This window comes from Charadrius vociferus, unplaced genomic scaffold (assembly GCF_000708025.1).
Source record: "Charadrius vociferus isolate BGI_N301 unplaced genomic scaffold, ASM70802v2 scaffold210, whole genome shotgun sequence".
NCBI classification, from domain to species: Eukaryota; Metazoa; Chordata; class Aves; order Charadriiformes; family Charadriidae; genus Charadrius; species Charadrius vociferus.
This window is the reverse complement of record NW_009646421.1, coordinates 969,221-985,305: the sequence shown is the minus strand read 5'-3', so window position 1 is coordinate 985,305 and position 16,085 is coordinate 969,221. Positions and strand designations below refer to the sequence as shown.

Genomic DNA, 16,085 nt, shown 5'->3' with positions numbered 1-16,085 from the left:
GGGGCAGCTGTTTGTCCCCGTTCTCCTTCTGGTGGCCGCGGGGGCTGGGCGAGCAGCGACGCGTGGCGTGTGCCCGGGCCGGGGGGCTGCTGGGGGAAAGGAAACACCACAGGGAAAACTGGGTGACCTGGGAGCTGTCTTTGGGTCGTGTTTTATTGGGGGGGTAACAAACATGGCAGCGTAAACTTGTGTTTTCCCCAAACTCTTGAGAGTCGGAGAAGGTGTGAGTGCTCCCAAGTTCACATGCTGGTTAAAAAACAAAACCAAAACCAAACAAAAAAAACCTACCACAAGAAAAATAAATCCGCGTGTCTTGTCGCTACTCTTCATCTCGATGCTACAGAGGTACAGCTATAGCGAAGGTGCTATGAAAAGGTATAAAGATCATAAAATCAAACCCAGGCACCTGTCTGGTGCGGGGCCACGCTCATGTCGTCTGCTGCAAACTAGGCCCCCACTGCCTACCTGTCAGCTCTGTTCTCTGGAGAGTCTTTCTATGAAGATGGCTTGGCAGCTTCTGCTGGCAACAGCAAGCGTTGGCTCAGGGAAGAGGATACTCACAGCCAGTGGGGGAATATGTGCCCTGGCCCCCTTCTAGTCCCCTCTGGATATGCCCCCGTTTTTCTAGACTTGTGTTTGTTCTGTCTGGGAAGAAACAGTAGCCTCCTTTTCTTCGGGGATGGAGGGAACAGGCTCAGACCATCAACTTGAAAGAACCTGTGGGGTCAGGGCAGTACCCAGATACTGGCCCTGGGTGGTGAGGGGGTGTGATGCCATTGTACTTCAACTACTAAACCCTCTTGTTGTGGGCCTTGAAAATGGTGGGGAATTTCATTCTTGTTTTGCAGTGCAGAATTTCTGGTGGTGGGTAGGTCACTGCATCTGGCTTCCTCTTCTGTACTGACACCTGAATATCTGGTTTCATGAAACTGTAATGAACACTGCGTAGTGCTGTAGTTGTAATAGCTTATCCAGTGTAGTAAAAATGAAAGCTGACAGCAGAAAGCTGCAGAAGTATAACATGATATACTGAGTGACAGGATGATAAAATGGCAAATGAAATTCAGAGCTGAAAACTCTAATGTGACGTGCATAGAAAATAACTATTCTAATTATACATACATGGCGATTGGGTCTCTGCTGGTTGTTGTTGTTCAGGAGGAGGTTTAGGTTTTCAGTAGGTGTAGGTAACGCTGTAAGAATGTCATGTCAAATAAGCAGATTCCACATCGGGCATGATTACCAAAGATACGGAGAACAAAAGAGAAAATATTATTATGCCATCATATTGCCTGTATCCTGAATACTGTTTATAGTTCTGGTCTCATCCTCTTCATCATGGAAAATGTATAGTGAACCTAGAACAGTACAGAGGGGAGCAGCAGGGATGATCTGGGGAACAAGGAATGGTGGCTGTGGAGGGAACCCCAAAATAAGTTGTTAACTTCCAGGCTGGCAAGATGATTGATTTGGGAATCTTATAGAGCTCTGAAGTAATGAGTAATGTCACAGGTGGATCAGGAAGCAGTGAATAGGCAAAGGTGAACAGGGAAGAGTCCGTTCGAACACAAGGATTAGGAGTGTGTAAAATTAATTCATCTGACGGGGCTCAGAGCAAACAAAGCAGGTACCTTTTTGCACCATATATTGTTAAAATTTGGAACTTCTTGCAATAGGAAGTTGTGAATATCAAAACTTTGCAGAAGCTCAAAAAGCTGTTAGACAAATTCAGGGAAGAAAATAAGATGGAGAGATTAAAGATTAATATGCTTCCATACCCCAAGACTGCTGAGTAAAAGATCTTAGAAATTAGAAGAGTATGCTGGGGAAATACCTTTTCTTCTTATGTTCTCTTCTTCCTGAAGTATCTACTGTTGACTGCATTTGGAGACGGGACACTGAACTTGCTTGTCCTTTAATCTGGTACAGTTTGGTGTTTCTTGAAGCAAGCCAGGAATTTTCAGGCACATCTGTGCTTACAGTTGATGCCTCTTGGCGAGCACAGAGTGCTGCCTGATTTAATGAGAAAACCAAACCAGAAGGAACGCTTAAATTTTACCCTTCCAAGTAAGTGTTAAGGAATCCTTCATGCACGTGGTCTGAACTTAGAATTTTTCTGTCTTCTTGTATAATAATGACAATAAAAAAAAAATTAGAAAGTTGCTAACATTGATAGACCATAGCAAGGGATGTGCAGGATTTTATCCTTTGAATTCCTTTGCACCTGAACTTGGAAACAACCGTCCTTGTTACTAGGACCTTCAACACACTCAGATGCATGACAGTGTGTAGCACCTGTACTTTTTAACTTCACTAGCTAGGATAACGAGGCTGAATTTATCCTTCCTTTGAGGGAGAGAGCAATCAGTTCTGCTGGAAAAAAAAAAAAACTGGCTGATTTAATTTCCTTTTAGCACATATTATGCTAGCACAGAAAGTATTCCAGAGAGACTACTTAACAGGCAATAAAAAATGTAGTGATGAGTATTTTAGAAGCATGAGCAGTAAGAGGAGGTACCAGAAATCAAGTGAGTCGCTTTAATACAAACCCACAAAGCAACTGGAATAATTCTTTATGTGTTTTCAGTGAAAGCTAAGACAGGAAAATATAAGAACTGTTGGTTATGTACTTGTGGTAAAGTGAAGCCCATTTAGTGTTAGCCATTAGAATTGTTAATTTCTTGTTCCCTGTGTGGTGGTTTGTTTTTTTTCTATTTAATCTGCTGCATTGATCTATATCTAGAAAGATGATATCTTTGTATAATTTCTTTTTTGTATGTTCAAAGGAAAACAAAAACACAGAACCTGACATCAGCCTTACGCAATTTCTGATATACGTACTGCATACAGATTGCTATATAGAGAAAGAGCTAATTTAATTGCATACAGAAAATTGGAAGTAGTTTATTGTACATAGGGGCTGCTTGTATGTTTTGTTCTAAAGGCAGATAGGAAGCTGTGAATAAGCCAAAAGATGTGTGGAGCAGAGACCCTCGTGTTGTACAATAACTGCAGGGTGCCTCATGTACTGGAGCCCGGGTGTTTGTGTGATGTGAGTAGCAAGAAGAAAACAGCGGTGTGAAGAGGTCTTGAAGTGATGCTACTTAGTACGTCAGATTTCTTCTTGTGATTAAATTGAATGTTCTTTTGGAGAGGAGAGTGTTCTTGCCTACGAATCCCAGAATAAAGGCCACTTGTCTTGAAAATGTTCAGTAGCCTCGCAGTGTGGCCGGTACTCTGTCCTCAAGTTAGTCTTTCTGTGGATATGTATTTTTCAAAATCCTCATGTGGGATCTTTGAAAATTCTTTCTGCTCTGTAAAAGCAGGTCACTCTTGTTTTCTGTATGTTCTTTCAAGGAGTGTTAAAAAGTTTGAAAACTGACTGTTGTCTGCAAGTTAAACTTTATTATGCTAAAGTTAAAAGAAAGTGGTAAATTAAGACGTCTACAGTGTGTAAGACTTTATTTAATCTTTCCTGTGAGTGTTTATGCCATTAGCATGGAGCTACGTAGTCTAGCATGTGGTTTTGAGAGTACCATCTGGTTTTAACTGAAGTATCTGTGTATAGCTAGAAGTAATCCTTCGATCACAGTCCTTTGTAACCCTTTTTCATTCTCTGCATAGCCCTTGACTGCAGGTAGACCAGCAGAAAGATGATTAATTGCACTCTTTAAGACCGTTTACCATGCAGCTGAAAGAAGTATGATTGATCTGCAGCCTCTTAATCTGAATAAATTCCATGTCTGATTATATTATATACCAAGTCAGTGATTTTAACAGCGTGAGAGTCCTTCACTCCTTGTCCACTCATACTGAATGTGCCTCTACCTTATTACCTGGCAATATAAATTAGATACAGATCAGGTGCAGTCACATAATAATATTTCTATTGAGTCACCTGGGGCATATGTCATGGCATTTATCTTGGCTTTAGAAAGAAAATGATATCTGATCTAGCATGAAATCTGCCGTAGAAAATTACCAGTTTGAAAACTGTGGAAAAAATATTTATCAATAGATTGTCCCAATTCATGGCTTTCTGTTGTGCATTTGTGGCATTTTTGACCCAGTGTTAGGACTTTATGGAAACCTGGACTGACATTTAGTTTGGCTGAGCAGTTGGAGAACATCTGGATTTTGTAGCTATTCCACAGTACCTCATGGGGTGCTGTGAGACTAAAGGAAAGTGCTAAGCAGCAGTACCAATATGTTTTCTGGGTGTTTTTTTTGAAGAACAGGTAATTGCAAGGTTCGCGTTAAATTCATTGGAGCTTCAGGAAGGTAACAGGTTGCTGTTTGCCAGCAAGTTCCTGGAGCAGGCTGTTCGCCTCTTCAGCTCTGCAGTGAAACTTGGCTTAGTTTTATTTTACGGGAGACAAAAATCAGACTACAAAGTGCCTCTTTGCTGCTTGAAACAGAAAATGCCACAGGCGTTTCTCTTTCTCACTGGCTGTGTCTCACACCATTTTTCTACGTGGGCACAGATGTTTTCAGTAGCTGTAGACTGTGTGAGCCAGGATAAACTTTGCTGTACCAGTAAAGAATATTGCTGCAAAATTAAAGAATGTAGATTCGTCCTGATGTGTCATGAGCATATGAAGAAAAAAGATATAAAATTCTTGTATGTGAATACTTCTTTAGTATGCGGCATTGGAACAGTAAATGATTTTTCCTTTAACAAGTCACTGTTTTGCTAGACACTGAGACTACTGTAGGTCTTTAAGATGATGTTGTCCCAGTGACTGCTGAATCCTTATTAGAAAGAAAGGGGTTTACAGGAAGTAGTAGCTTCTATTAGAGTGCTTTCAGCTATTTCCTTTTGAAAAAAGTCTGTAATTTCCATATCACTTGAACATCTTACAGTTAGTTTTAAATAGTCAGATGTGAGATTGTCCTTACTGCCTCAGGTCTGTATTCCATCTCTTGATATGCCACGGTACTTCTACGTCTAATAGCATGTGTGTAGGGGGGAAATTGCTCCAATCTCACATTTGTTGTACTAATGTGTCATGTTCAGTCTTTATAAAAAGCCATCATAGAAAAGACAGTTGTAATTGCTGAATGGTGGGGGGAAAAAACCTGTGATCTGCAAATCTGTGTGATCTGCAAAGCATTTTACTCTGTGCTTATAACTGATTGAGTTGGATTCTTGCAAGGAAAAGTAGATGTGTCTAGAACTGATACACTGCGGTGAAGCAGAGAAGGTAGAGAAGTTCCTCGTTCCTCTGGGGCTAAACTGAGAAGCTTGAAGTGCCTCACCAGGGCCGGATACACGGACATATGGGCTGAGTTGGGAGCTTCTCTCTGGGGCAGGCAGCAGGCCACCTTGTGAAGTCCCGGGGAACAGTGCACTCATACAAGCATTCAGATTTACAGGTGTTCATCAGCAATAGCACCATATATCAAAACAAACGCTTAACCTTTTGACTTCATAGAATAAATGTTGTTTGTCATCTTTAAGATTGCCTAGTCTTTAAGGAGAACCGGGATAACTCTGCTGAGCACTGGACACCTCCTGGCATTACCATCTCCAGAAAAAATAAGTGCTGTTGTTGCTGCATCCAGGTGCGCATGCATCATCACACCTGGGACACATCTGGGAGTCTGAGGAGCGTAAGCGTGCGGCACAGCGGCAGCAGCAAGGCATTGAGGCTGGCCTTAGAAGTGCCAGCTGCTGGGGTCTAGTTTACCTGGCAGTAGTCAGCTAGTACTTTTTTGGCCAGAGAGTGGAGAGGCAGGCTGTGATTTCAGCTACCACTACATTGATGGGAAAAGAAGAAAACCAGGTCTGCTTGGAAAGATCACTTCCAGCTTGTTGGTTGATTACATAGGTGCCTTTACTGTCCATCATGAGCCTAGATCTCCAATGCTGCAGGTACCAAAACCTTTGTAACTGAAGGAATTTGTGTGTAGGTGAGTCACTGTCACTGGAGGATCGGTGGATGTATCAGGTTAAGCAGGGCTGCTTGTTTCTGTCCCTGCACTGACCTCTGCTTTGTGCAGCCGTTTGGGGAAGTGGGTTGGGGAGCTGGTTTGGTTTTTCCTCCAGCTAAAAACAAAATTAGCACAGCTAAAACACAGAAGTCTCCAACACCTCCCAGCCAGATCAGTGTGCTCTTCCGTGTACTGACCAGCTGCACAAAGACTTTTCCCAGTACAGTGGCGGGAATGCATGATGGGAGGCAGTGACAGGGCTGTGGTTTGCTGCTCAAAGTGTCTGAGGTTCCCAAACTCTAAGCCTTCCCTTCACAGCACCTTTTAGTCTCTGAGTCATAATTGCCTAACTTCTCATCATTGTGCTTGGTTGGTTGGTTTTGTTTTTTATTTCCCAGAGAGATGATAATTTCTAATGAATATTTAAAAGTATAGTTTTCCCTAAAATTACTGAAACTCTTTAGTTTAAGAATATGATGCTGATCTTTTTTTGCCTTTCATGATTGGATTATAGTACTTAAGATTCAAGGTATTATAAGATTTTTCCCTCATTTGGGAAATTTGGGACTCTACACCAGCCTTATTTTTGTGCTACATTACTTTTTTTTTCTCTCCCTAACAGAATATATATATATAACAGCTTGAGAAGTGAGCCTGTGTGAACATCATGAGGTTCAAAAAGGTCAAGTGCAGGGTCCTGCACCTGGGCTGGGGCAACCCCCAGTATCAGTACAGGCTGTGAGGCAAATGGATTGAGAGCAGCACTGCCAAGAAGGACTTGGGGGTGCTGGTGGGTGAAAAGCTGGACATGAGCCAACAATGTGTGCCCGCAGCCCAGAAAGCCAACCATATCCTGGGCTGCCTCAAAAGAAGTGTGGCCAGCAGGTCGAGGGAGGTGATTCAGCCCCTCTACTCAGCTCCAGTGAGACCCCACCTGGAGTACTGCGTCCAGCTCTGGAGTCCCCAACATAAGAAAGACATGGACCTGTTGGGAGTGGGTCCAGAGGAGGGCCACGAAGATGATCAGAGGGCTGGAGCACCTTTCCTATGAGAACAGGTTGAGAGAGTTGGGGTTGTTCAGCCTGGAGAAGAGAAGGCTCCAGGGAGACCTTATAGCAGGCTTTCAGTGCTTAAAGGGGGCTTACAAGAAAGATGGAGACAAACTTTTTAGCATGGCTTGTTGCGATAGGACACGGTCTAGTGGTTTTAAACTAAAAGAGAGGGTAGAGTTAGGCTAGATGGAAGGAAGACAGTTTTTACAATAAGAATAATGAAACACTGGAACAGGTTGCCCAGAGAGGTGGAAGATGCTCCATCCCTGGAAACATTCAAGGTCAGGTTGGACTGGGCTCTGAGCAACCTGATCTAGTTGAAGATGTCCCTGTTCATTGCAGAGGGGTTGGACAAGATGACCTTTAAAGGTTCCTTCCAACCCAAACCATTCTATGGTTCTATATTGTCTACTATATATATGTCATACTGTATTCTGAAGTGGTCAAGGTACAAGCATTTAAAGTATATACACATAAACAATTTATTTAGAATTTTAAAATCTGCTTTTCTTGAAATCTGTGTTCTTTTCTTAGGTCCCCAAATACTTGTCACAACAGTGGAATAAAGCTTCAGGAAGAGGTGAAGTGGGAAAACTAAGGATTGCCAAGTAAGCCTTTACTGTACCTTTATTGGTTGCAATTCTTAGAAGTTACCTGCATTAAAATAGTTTATGTTGCACGTCTTATAATGCATAATCCTGTTTCTTGCAAATACAGTGCATATTTCTCTGATACCTGAATGGTACTTGCTTGTATAGTGATTATGAATATAAATTATGTGAAATTGTTCTGGGGAGTGGCTGTATCCCTTTACACGATGTTTGATTTCTTAAACCTAAGAAATATGCACATCTAACTGGAGAATGTTCCTTAACTTACATGTGCTATTTTGCTGCTTCTGTTCTCACCTGCTGACTTTTCCCATTTATTCTTGGGCATCAGCATAACAAAAAAATTTGAGCAGCTCAGGACTGAAGATGAATAACAAAACTAGAATTTGAATTTGCTTTTTTATTAAAAAAAAAGGAAGGGAAAAAATAGAAATAAAAAATGGAAGCTAAACTTGTGGAATTAGATTATGGAAACTAAAACATTAAATATTTTCTTTTGCAGAAATCAAGGAAGAACAGAAGTAAGTAATTACTAAATACAAAGGCTGTGAATGTGTTAGATTTTGGATTTTTAAAATTGTTTAGAATATGCTGGTTTCTCATGTCTCATATTTTTTGTTACACCTGTAATGAAACGTTGTACCACAGAATCAGGAGGAGAGAATTCTGTTCATAGTTCTGCCCATAGATTTACTGTGGGACTTTCATCAGGTCTCTTCGTTCCCTAAATTTGTTTACCCATCTGGAAGCAGCAAGTGTAGTAGCCACCTTCTCTAAACATTTTGAGATGTGTCAGTGCAAAAGGCTGGCAAGGGATTCTGGTTGCCCAGTCCCCCCAGTACCTCCTCAGCTCATGTATTGGGCATACAATGTAAATATAGCAAAGGAGATGTATTTGAACCTCTCCTGGGCTGCATGCAATTCAGGAGTCCCCGGGCTGGTAACACTTGCCGTGGTACATTGGCACCTTTTCTAGGACTTAGCCGGCTGTGTGAAGCATTTTAAAGCACTCTTACTGAACAGTGTCTGAAAACCTATTATGCCTTGCATTTTAATAAGTAAAATCAAATTGTTCTTTAACTTCAGAAGGAAGTAATTTACAATTTTTTAAAAGATGGGTAAATTTTATTAAGTACATGAAAGCATTGAATTCTCTATTTCAACAAGAGATCAATATAGTAAGACTCTTATCCTACCCTTTATGTTTTTGAAATGAAAATGTGCTATACTACTTGTGCTTTCTCTCTTTGTTTTCCCATAACTGGTAAAGCTGTGTAATTTAGTCTGTTTAGTAACGCTGTGGTAATTGTGACTGTTAGGTGTCATTTACTTTGAATGAAGAGCTTGCAAGCATCAATGATATTGGAGGAAAACCTGCTTCAGTCAGTGCACCGAGGGAACATCCATTTCTTTTGCAAAGTGTGGGAGGACAGACCTTAACAGTGTTCACAGAAAGTTCAGTAGGTAAGTTAGAATTAAAGTTATTTGTTACAATTCTAGTATACATAATTTCAATAAACTGAATGCTGTAAAAGGCCAGAAGACTCAGAAATCAGATTTTGGCTCTGTTTTGTTGTTATCTGCATACATAACACTGCTGTACTTTTTTTGTGTCTGTCTCTTTTCTTCGTATGATTGAACAACTAATTTAAGTTCTCCACGCAGAGTTATGGTGTACCTTTCAGCTGTGGGCCTGCTGAAGAGAGCAAAGAGAGCGTGGAGTGCAGTACATTGTGTATTCCCCTTTAGGCTTTTCACTACAAAAACCATGTTTGTGTTCCCATGAACTTTTTGGGATCAACTGATTTTTTTTTTTATTTTTTTTTTCTCCTTGAATTGGTATCTGCTTTGAATATAGTTTTATATGAATGCTGATTCTTCCTCTGTCCAGTTGAACAGATCCATTTTACCAATAAACGCATCTGTTCACCCCATTTTCTTGAAGTGTGCGTACGTTTTAAGTGTATTAAAGCTTAGTAAGGTCATAATACCAAATAGTGCAGCAGTAAGGTTATAATTTTTCACATTGGATTTTTAACTGTTTGGCCTGCCTTAAGTTCAGCTCAGTAGCTGTATAAATGATTAGGATATTCAAGATCATATGTCCTAAATTGCATGTTAGACTTGAGGGACATAGTAGTGTTACACAGTACAATTGAGTTCAGCAGACTACCTTGCATGGAACTCCCGTGTGCTGTAAGGTTTTCTTCTGAAATTACATGGTCATGTTCTGGATGTTAAAGAGAGGAGGATGGTGTCTGCAGAGCATATCTCATTGTCTGCAGAAGGTATCTCACTTTCAGGTACTTAGGTTTTGGTGTCCCCAGAAAACAAGTAATAGTAATATTTTTTGATACCTCTGGCTTCCGTGGGGCAGAAAAGCTACAGCGTCACCGGCTTCTGATGTTTTGATGTTCATAGGCTGGCAAGTAATTGCTGCGATGGCAGTGTGATGCTTTATCGAATAAATGAGGAAGGAGAATCGCAACTCACAGGACAGAGTTAGAATACTTAGTAAGTTGGACCACCTCCTTTTTAAAATCTATTTTAAAGACTTCATGGCTGAGCATTGAGATATTAAGGTACAAGTAGCTTGTCTGTCTCGGTTGTGTTCAGAAATACAAGCTTTTACGCCACCACCAGGCACTTTTCATTTGTTATCCATTTCTTTGAAACTAATGTAGTAGTGTCATTGGTTTTTCACTTTAAAAAAAAATGTATTTTCACGTGTGTGACGTGCAACACTTAAAAAGTACTGCGTTTTATAATTCATAGATTATGAATGTGGAAAGAGATAGGGAGCAAGTTTTCAAGAATATTATTGAAGAAGCATTCAGGAAGCATTTTAGTAGTGCCTCATCCTTTTTCGTTTCTCTGTGCCCCAACCTCAGAATGCTTGACAAAAGAGAGAGATTTCAGGTGTGAAGATGTGTTTAGAGTATACGTTCGGTGACTTTTGCATGTTTGCTGCAAATCCCATGGCATTGTACTTCCCAAGACACCTTTTGATACAAAATATTGGTTCAAAAACAGTAACTTAAGCTGCAGTGAATGCAGATGATTAACTTGCATGTGGAATATTTGTCATCAGTTAGAACGAAAGTCATTAGAATGCGATAGCTAGAAGATTTATTTCTGTTTTACCATCTGTAATACTAGTGTCTCGAAACCTTTAGGTACTTAAAAGCTGTCCAATTTTTATTTAATCAATTAAAATTTTTGCATTTCTTAACAACTAGAAAATGCTATTCAAGGACCATGGATCTGTTGAGTAGAAGTTGTTATATAAATCGGGAGCAAAGGTTAGTTAGTGAAATGAGAAATGTTTGGAATGAAGCACTGAATAAGCATAGACCCTGTCAAAATTGTTTTTGCTTCCGATTAGCAAGCATAGCATGCAGTCAGTGAATTTTCATGAAACTTGCTTAAATACAAAATGGCTAAAATGTGTTGCTGTTGTGTTAAAGTTGGCGCTGGCAATACACTAAAAAATAAACTTTAATGTGCTTTTCTTGCATAACTTTTTTGGTTGTAAAGATGAATGTGATACAAATATTCCAAAACCTGGTCAGATTTCTTACAGACACCATGTTCCTGCAGCCATGCTCTTGTGTTTAAATGTGTATCACTGATATGTTTTGAGTTTCACAGCCATGTCAAGAAATTTCATGGTGAATTAGGGCTAGTGTGAAAGCAGGTGTCTGAAGAGTGGAGCAAAACTATGTGGATAACCCAGCTGAAAGAAAGGCTGCTACCCTATTTGATGCCAGAAAGTCCACATGGAAAAAAACCCAGTATAATTATATCAACCATGGAAAAAGTCTCAATAAAAACTTCCATATCTTTGCACATCAGTCAATCAGCAGTAAGAGACAATCACAGGAAGTCAGAGACAGTCATAGGAAATTGAAATTCATTCATTCTTATGTTCACAGACCAGTATTTGTCTCCGAATTATAATTGGTGTATTTTTGTGAAAAGCATTGGTGATTTTGTTCCTTTTGTGAAGTGCACCATGTAACAGAATCAATATGCTAGTTTGAACCGTGGGCCAAAGATTAAGCTGGTATGGAACTGCAGATGGCATTGCTAATGTTGCATCTGGAAGGATGTGTTTGAAAAATTATGCAAATGAAATAAGGATAAAAAAAGTGTTTCATGCACTATTGCTCTCATTCAATACCCTTCATGAGGACTGAACTTGCCAAAAATGGAGGAAATAGCATAAACCAGTTGGGTTTCTTTTGTAAAGGGTGGGGGTTTTTTGGTTGGGGGTTTAGGATTCTTTTTGGATTTTGGAGTGCAGTAAAAGCCCTAAGATCTATTGTGTGTGCTGTCCTCTGATCCTGGGATCCTTATGTTGCAGTGACCATCTTTTTGATGGTCTTTCAGAAAATGAATGTGGGATGACAAAGCTGCCTCTGAAATATGTTGTAGATGCTGCGGGGAGTTTACAAATTCTGGATAATTCAGCATTTCACATTGACTCTTCAGGTCACTGAGAGCAAGTAAAAGAGATCAAATTTGACAAGTAATTTAATATTTTCTGCATGATGTAATTTCTCGACTTCTGAATGGATTTTCTGGGTTTTTGTGTTTTGTTTTGTTTTGTCTTCACTGAACTCTCAATACCTGTTGTAGTTGGAAAAAATCCTTGAGTTCTTACATGGTAAACCTCTGCATCTCTGGTGGTCCCATATTAGTTAAAAGACAGCAATAGGCTCTTCTGAGGTGCCATTTGTTATGTCTGGAGTGATGAATTGCAGTTTCTTGGTCTTCTGCAGTGTGTGTACTAGACCTGAGCTAATATAAAGCTGGATAGATACTATTAAAAATCTGGTCTATGCTGGCTTTCACACATGGTGCACTTTCTGTTTAGACTAACTCTGGAGTTTCTCCTGTTTCTTGTCTTTTCTTATTTCTGTATTTTGAAACAGGTCTAATGAATAATACAGAGTAGTATAATACACTCTGAAAGTAGTAGTTGCAAAATACCTGCCTACTTTCTTTGCAAGGCTGTTTGCACGTGTGAGACATTGTGTTGTCTTCATTGCTGGGCAAATCAGTAAGACCTGCGGTGGTGTTCCGAACATCAGTTTAGCAAACCTGGCGGGAAATGTGGCTTCCATGAGGACTGCAGAGGGATCCAAAGCACAGTTGTCTCTTGCTGTCTAGGTCTTGCTGCCTAGACTGGTTTCAGTATTATTTCTGCATTAAGTATGAACTACATTCTGTTCAATAAACATCACCATATGTACATCAACAGTTGCTATGCAACAATGCTATTTGTGCTTCCAGTCATTTTATTTTATCTTTGTCATCAGCTATCATAGCTGTAATTTTGGGGGCGGGAGGAAAGGAGAGCGTTTGACATATATTTCAATGTGTTGTATTGAACAAAATGAATTTTTTTTGTGTGTATATAGCTAAGAACTATCTAGGGGCAAGTGATGGGTTTGATATAGGGTGTGTTTGGTTAAAATAGGTTTTTTTTCTCAGCTTCCTACTGGCAGACACCCTGGCATAAGGAAGTGCTATAATTTGACAGTTTCTTTCTTGGTTGAAGGAATGGGAAAATGCTTTTGTTAAACATTTAACAACAAACTTTTCTGATTGTGATTATAAATTAATTCCCTTACTGCTTTAATTGCCTGATCCTTAATTTTTCTGCCAGCAGGTAGTTTAGTATTACTGGCTCGAAATATAAATAAAAAATGCAGCTATGTTATAGATAATGATAAAAGTTTCTTACTGAGCTTATTCTCGGAAAAGTGTGCTACTAATGTGACTAGGGAAAACACAGACCTTGGCAGGCAATTGCACCCCTAACTGTAAAGGACTGATGGGTGGAGAGGAAGATTTTTACACTGTAGGCACAAATAAAGTATAAGATATTTCTGTAAATTTGGGTGACATGACTCATTTTATTGAAATTTTGAATATATCACAGCTCCCCCTTCATAAGTGGGATTGCCTTAATGCCTGTTTTAGTAACTTTAAATTCCTTCATGCTTGTTCCATCTTATTGAAAGTAAAAAGTGTTTAGAGAATTCCATTGACAGAATGACTACCAGACCTTTGTTTCTGAGCAGCATTCATGCATGGATTGTTTCACTGTTTCACGCTTCACAGAAGATTGCTACCTCTTAACATTGTGTTCTTCTCCAGTTTTCTGAATCTTCTTTCAGAATCTCAATGAAATTTTTTTTGTTGTTGTTGTATTCCGGTTCAATAATACACATAACTGCCTATATACCTTAGAACAGCTCCTTTATTGCCACAGCTCTTGAATATTCTCCCCTTGTTTGGGATGATTTTGGTTTTTTCCTTTATACAGCTTCTCATGTATGAAAGGACCTTTTCTGAGTTTGTCCATGGATCATGCTTACTATATAACTTACAATTGTATTGTGATTGTATTTCAGTGAAAATGAATATTCAGAGCTTTGTATTCTGTATTTTGTGTATTTGTATTTTGAAATATCAGGTATACCCAGCCATTTAAAGAAATGCGAAGGGAAGAAGCACTAATAAAAATCCTGGAAAGATGTTTCTTTCATTAAGGCAGCTACTCTTATAATTATGTTTAATTATTTCCAGCAAAAATACTTAGCCCTCAGAATCTTGATGCCTTGTGATAGTACTTCTGATCTTATTAGATGAATGTTTGACTTCCCAAATCTTTCGTCAAACTCTTATTTAGGAAATAAACGCCCTCCCTCATCGTTCTGCCATCTTAGCTCTGCCTGCTGAGGAGTTTTGACGTATAGCTGTCTACTTTAACAGTACTTTCCTCTTGTCTCTATTTGTTCAGGCTGTCACTTAACCACACATTCTGGTCTCCAAAATGCTTTGGGTTCTTACTTAATGCTTCTTTGTTCCTTTATGTGCTTCATTCTTTTATGAACTGCTGTTAGCAGAAGAGGAAAACCTATCAGCAGCTTCAGGATCAAAAGAAACAGAAGCAACAGCAGCCTTTCAGATCTCGGGCATTTATGCAAATTTCCAAATATTTGTGAGGATCATAAAGAAGATGCAACCCATGATCAGAAAAGCAGAATATGTGACTCAAGCTAGTCTAATTACAGACAGCATTTTGACGGGTCAAGATTTTGTACATGTTATTGGGACATACGGTTCATTTAGAAAACAACTGCGACTGCGTATATCATCTCTCTTATCCATCTCTAAAAAAAATGAAAATTATATTTATTTACTTACTTCATATGAATGTTGTGAGGATTAACAAATTACTGTAAAATGGGGTCAGCTGGCTAGCAGGGGTAAGCTAGTTTTCATTTTTGTTATTAAAACTACAGACTGTTAATTCCTGTACAAATTTAAACAATTGAGGATATAATGCACAAAATATATGGGATCTTAGCATGTGCTCGGTGTTATGGGAATAGAACTGGCTTTCTGCCTACTTCAGTGACTTACTTTGTTTCTTTCAGTCTCACTGATGTATGTGTAAAAATAAGACCCCCTCCCTAGCCACCCCCCCAAAAAACCAAAAAAACAACAACAAAAAATACAACAAAAAAACCAATAACCAACCAACCAGCCCCAACCTGTTGATATTTATCTGTGAATCTTGCATGTTGTGGAGGAGGCTGAGCAGCTGTAGTCTACATTGAAAAATATATTGAGAAGACATAGTACAACTTCCTTTACTTTCTTCATTATATTAGTACTGAGAAGATTTTTGAAGTAGATACTTGTGACCTAATAATAACAAAAAGAAGTTTTCTAATGATGAGGAAAAAAACCCAACACTTTTTTGCAAGGCTTGAATTTTGTCAGGGTTTTTTTTTTTGGCTCTGCTATTGAGAGCATATGTGTTGCAAACACACACACACTGCCCCTATAGACATGATACACATTGTTATTTGAATCAGACATGCCATTAACAATTTTTAAGTGTGATGTCTTATGCAGCAGTTTTGGCTAGGTAGGTAGTCTTTTCATTGAAACAGAGTTAAAAGGAAACAGCTTTAAATCCAGCTGCCTCTTACATCTCAGTCCGGGCAGGGGTTGATATCTTAGTATATTTGTGTGTTCTTCGTTGTGTCCTCTTTGCTTGTGTGTGTACTGAATGTTTCCTTAATTAAGTTATGACTGAGTTGGAGTATTTGTTGGGTAATAACATTGTGCTGTAAATGTGCTAAATACACACCAAAAAAAAAAGTCAATGAGAAAATACATACTTTTCTGCAAACAGGCTGTCCTGTCTGTATATCTGAAAGTTGGCAGGGATTGTAACTTGCTTTGTGAATGCTGATGGGTGCGAAGAGGCCATATAATGATGTATTCTCAGTTTTGTCAGTGAGAAAGCACATGCCTTCAGCTGCTAAGACTAATGACAGCCACCAGTAAAGAAAGAAGGATCTGTGAGATACTGGTTTTTCCATTTGCATTAGTCCTCAGGCTGTCAGCCATCTCGATGCGTAACCAGGGCCATCAGTCATGAAACCCAGCAACAATCAGT

The 16,085-nt window shown here is 39.4% G+C and overlaps 1 protein-coding gene across 1 annotated transcript in view; it reads left to right on the top strand.

Annotated features, from left to right (window-relative positions):
• The window catches only part of GTF2F2 (general transcription factor IIF, polypeptide 2, 30kDa), a 101,856-nt gene that overhangs the window by 8,366 nt on the left and 77,405 nt on the right, over window positions 1–16,085 (top strand). The window contains exons 2-4 of the mRNA XM_009881135.1: window positions 7,521–7,594; window positions 8,100–8,118; window positions 8,917–9,061. Of these exons, the coding sequence (XP_009879437.1) occupies window positions 7,521–7,594; window positions 8,100–8,118; window positions 8,917–9,061 (238 nt within the window). The remainder of the gene's footprint in view (window positions 1–7,520; window positions 7,595–8,099; window positions 8,119–8,916; window positions 9,062–16,085) is intronic.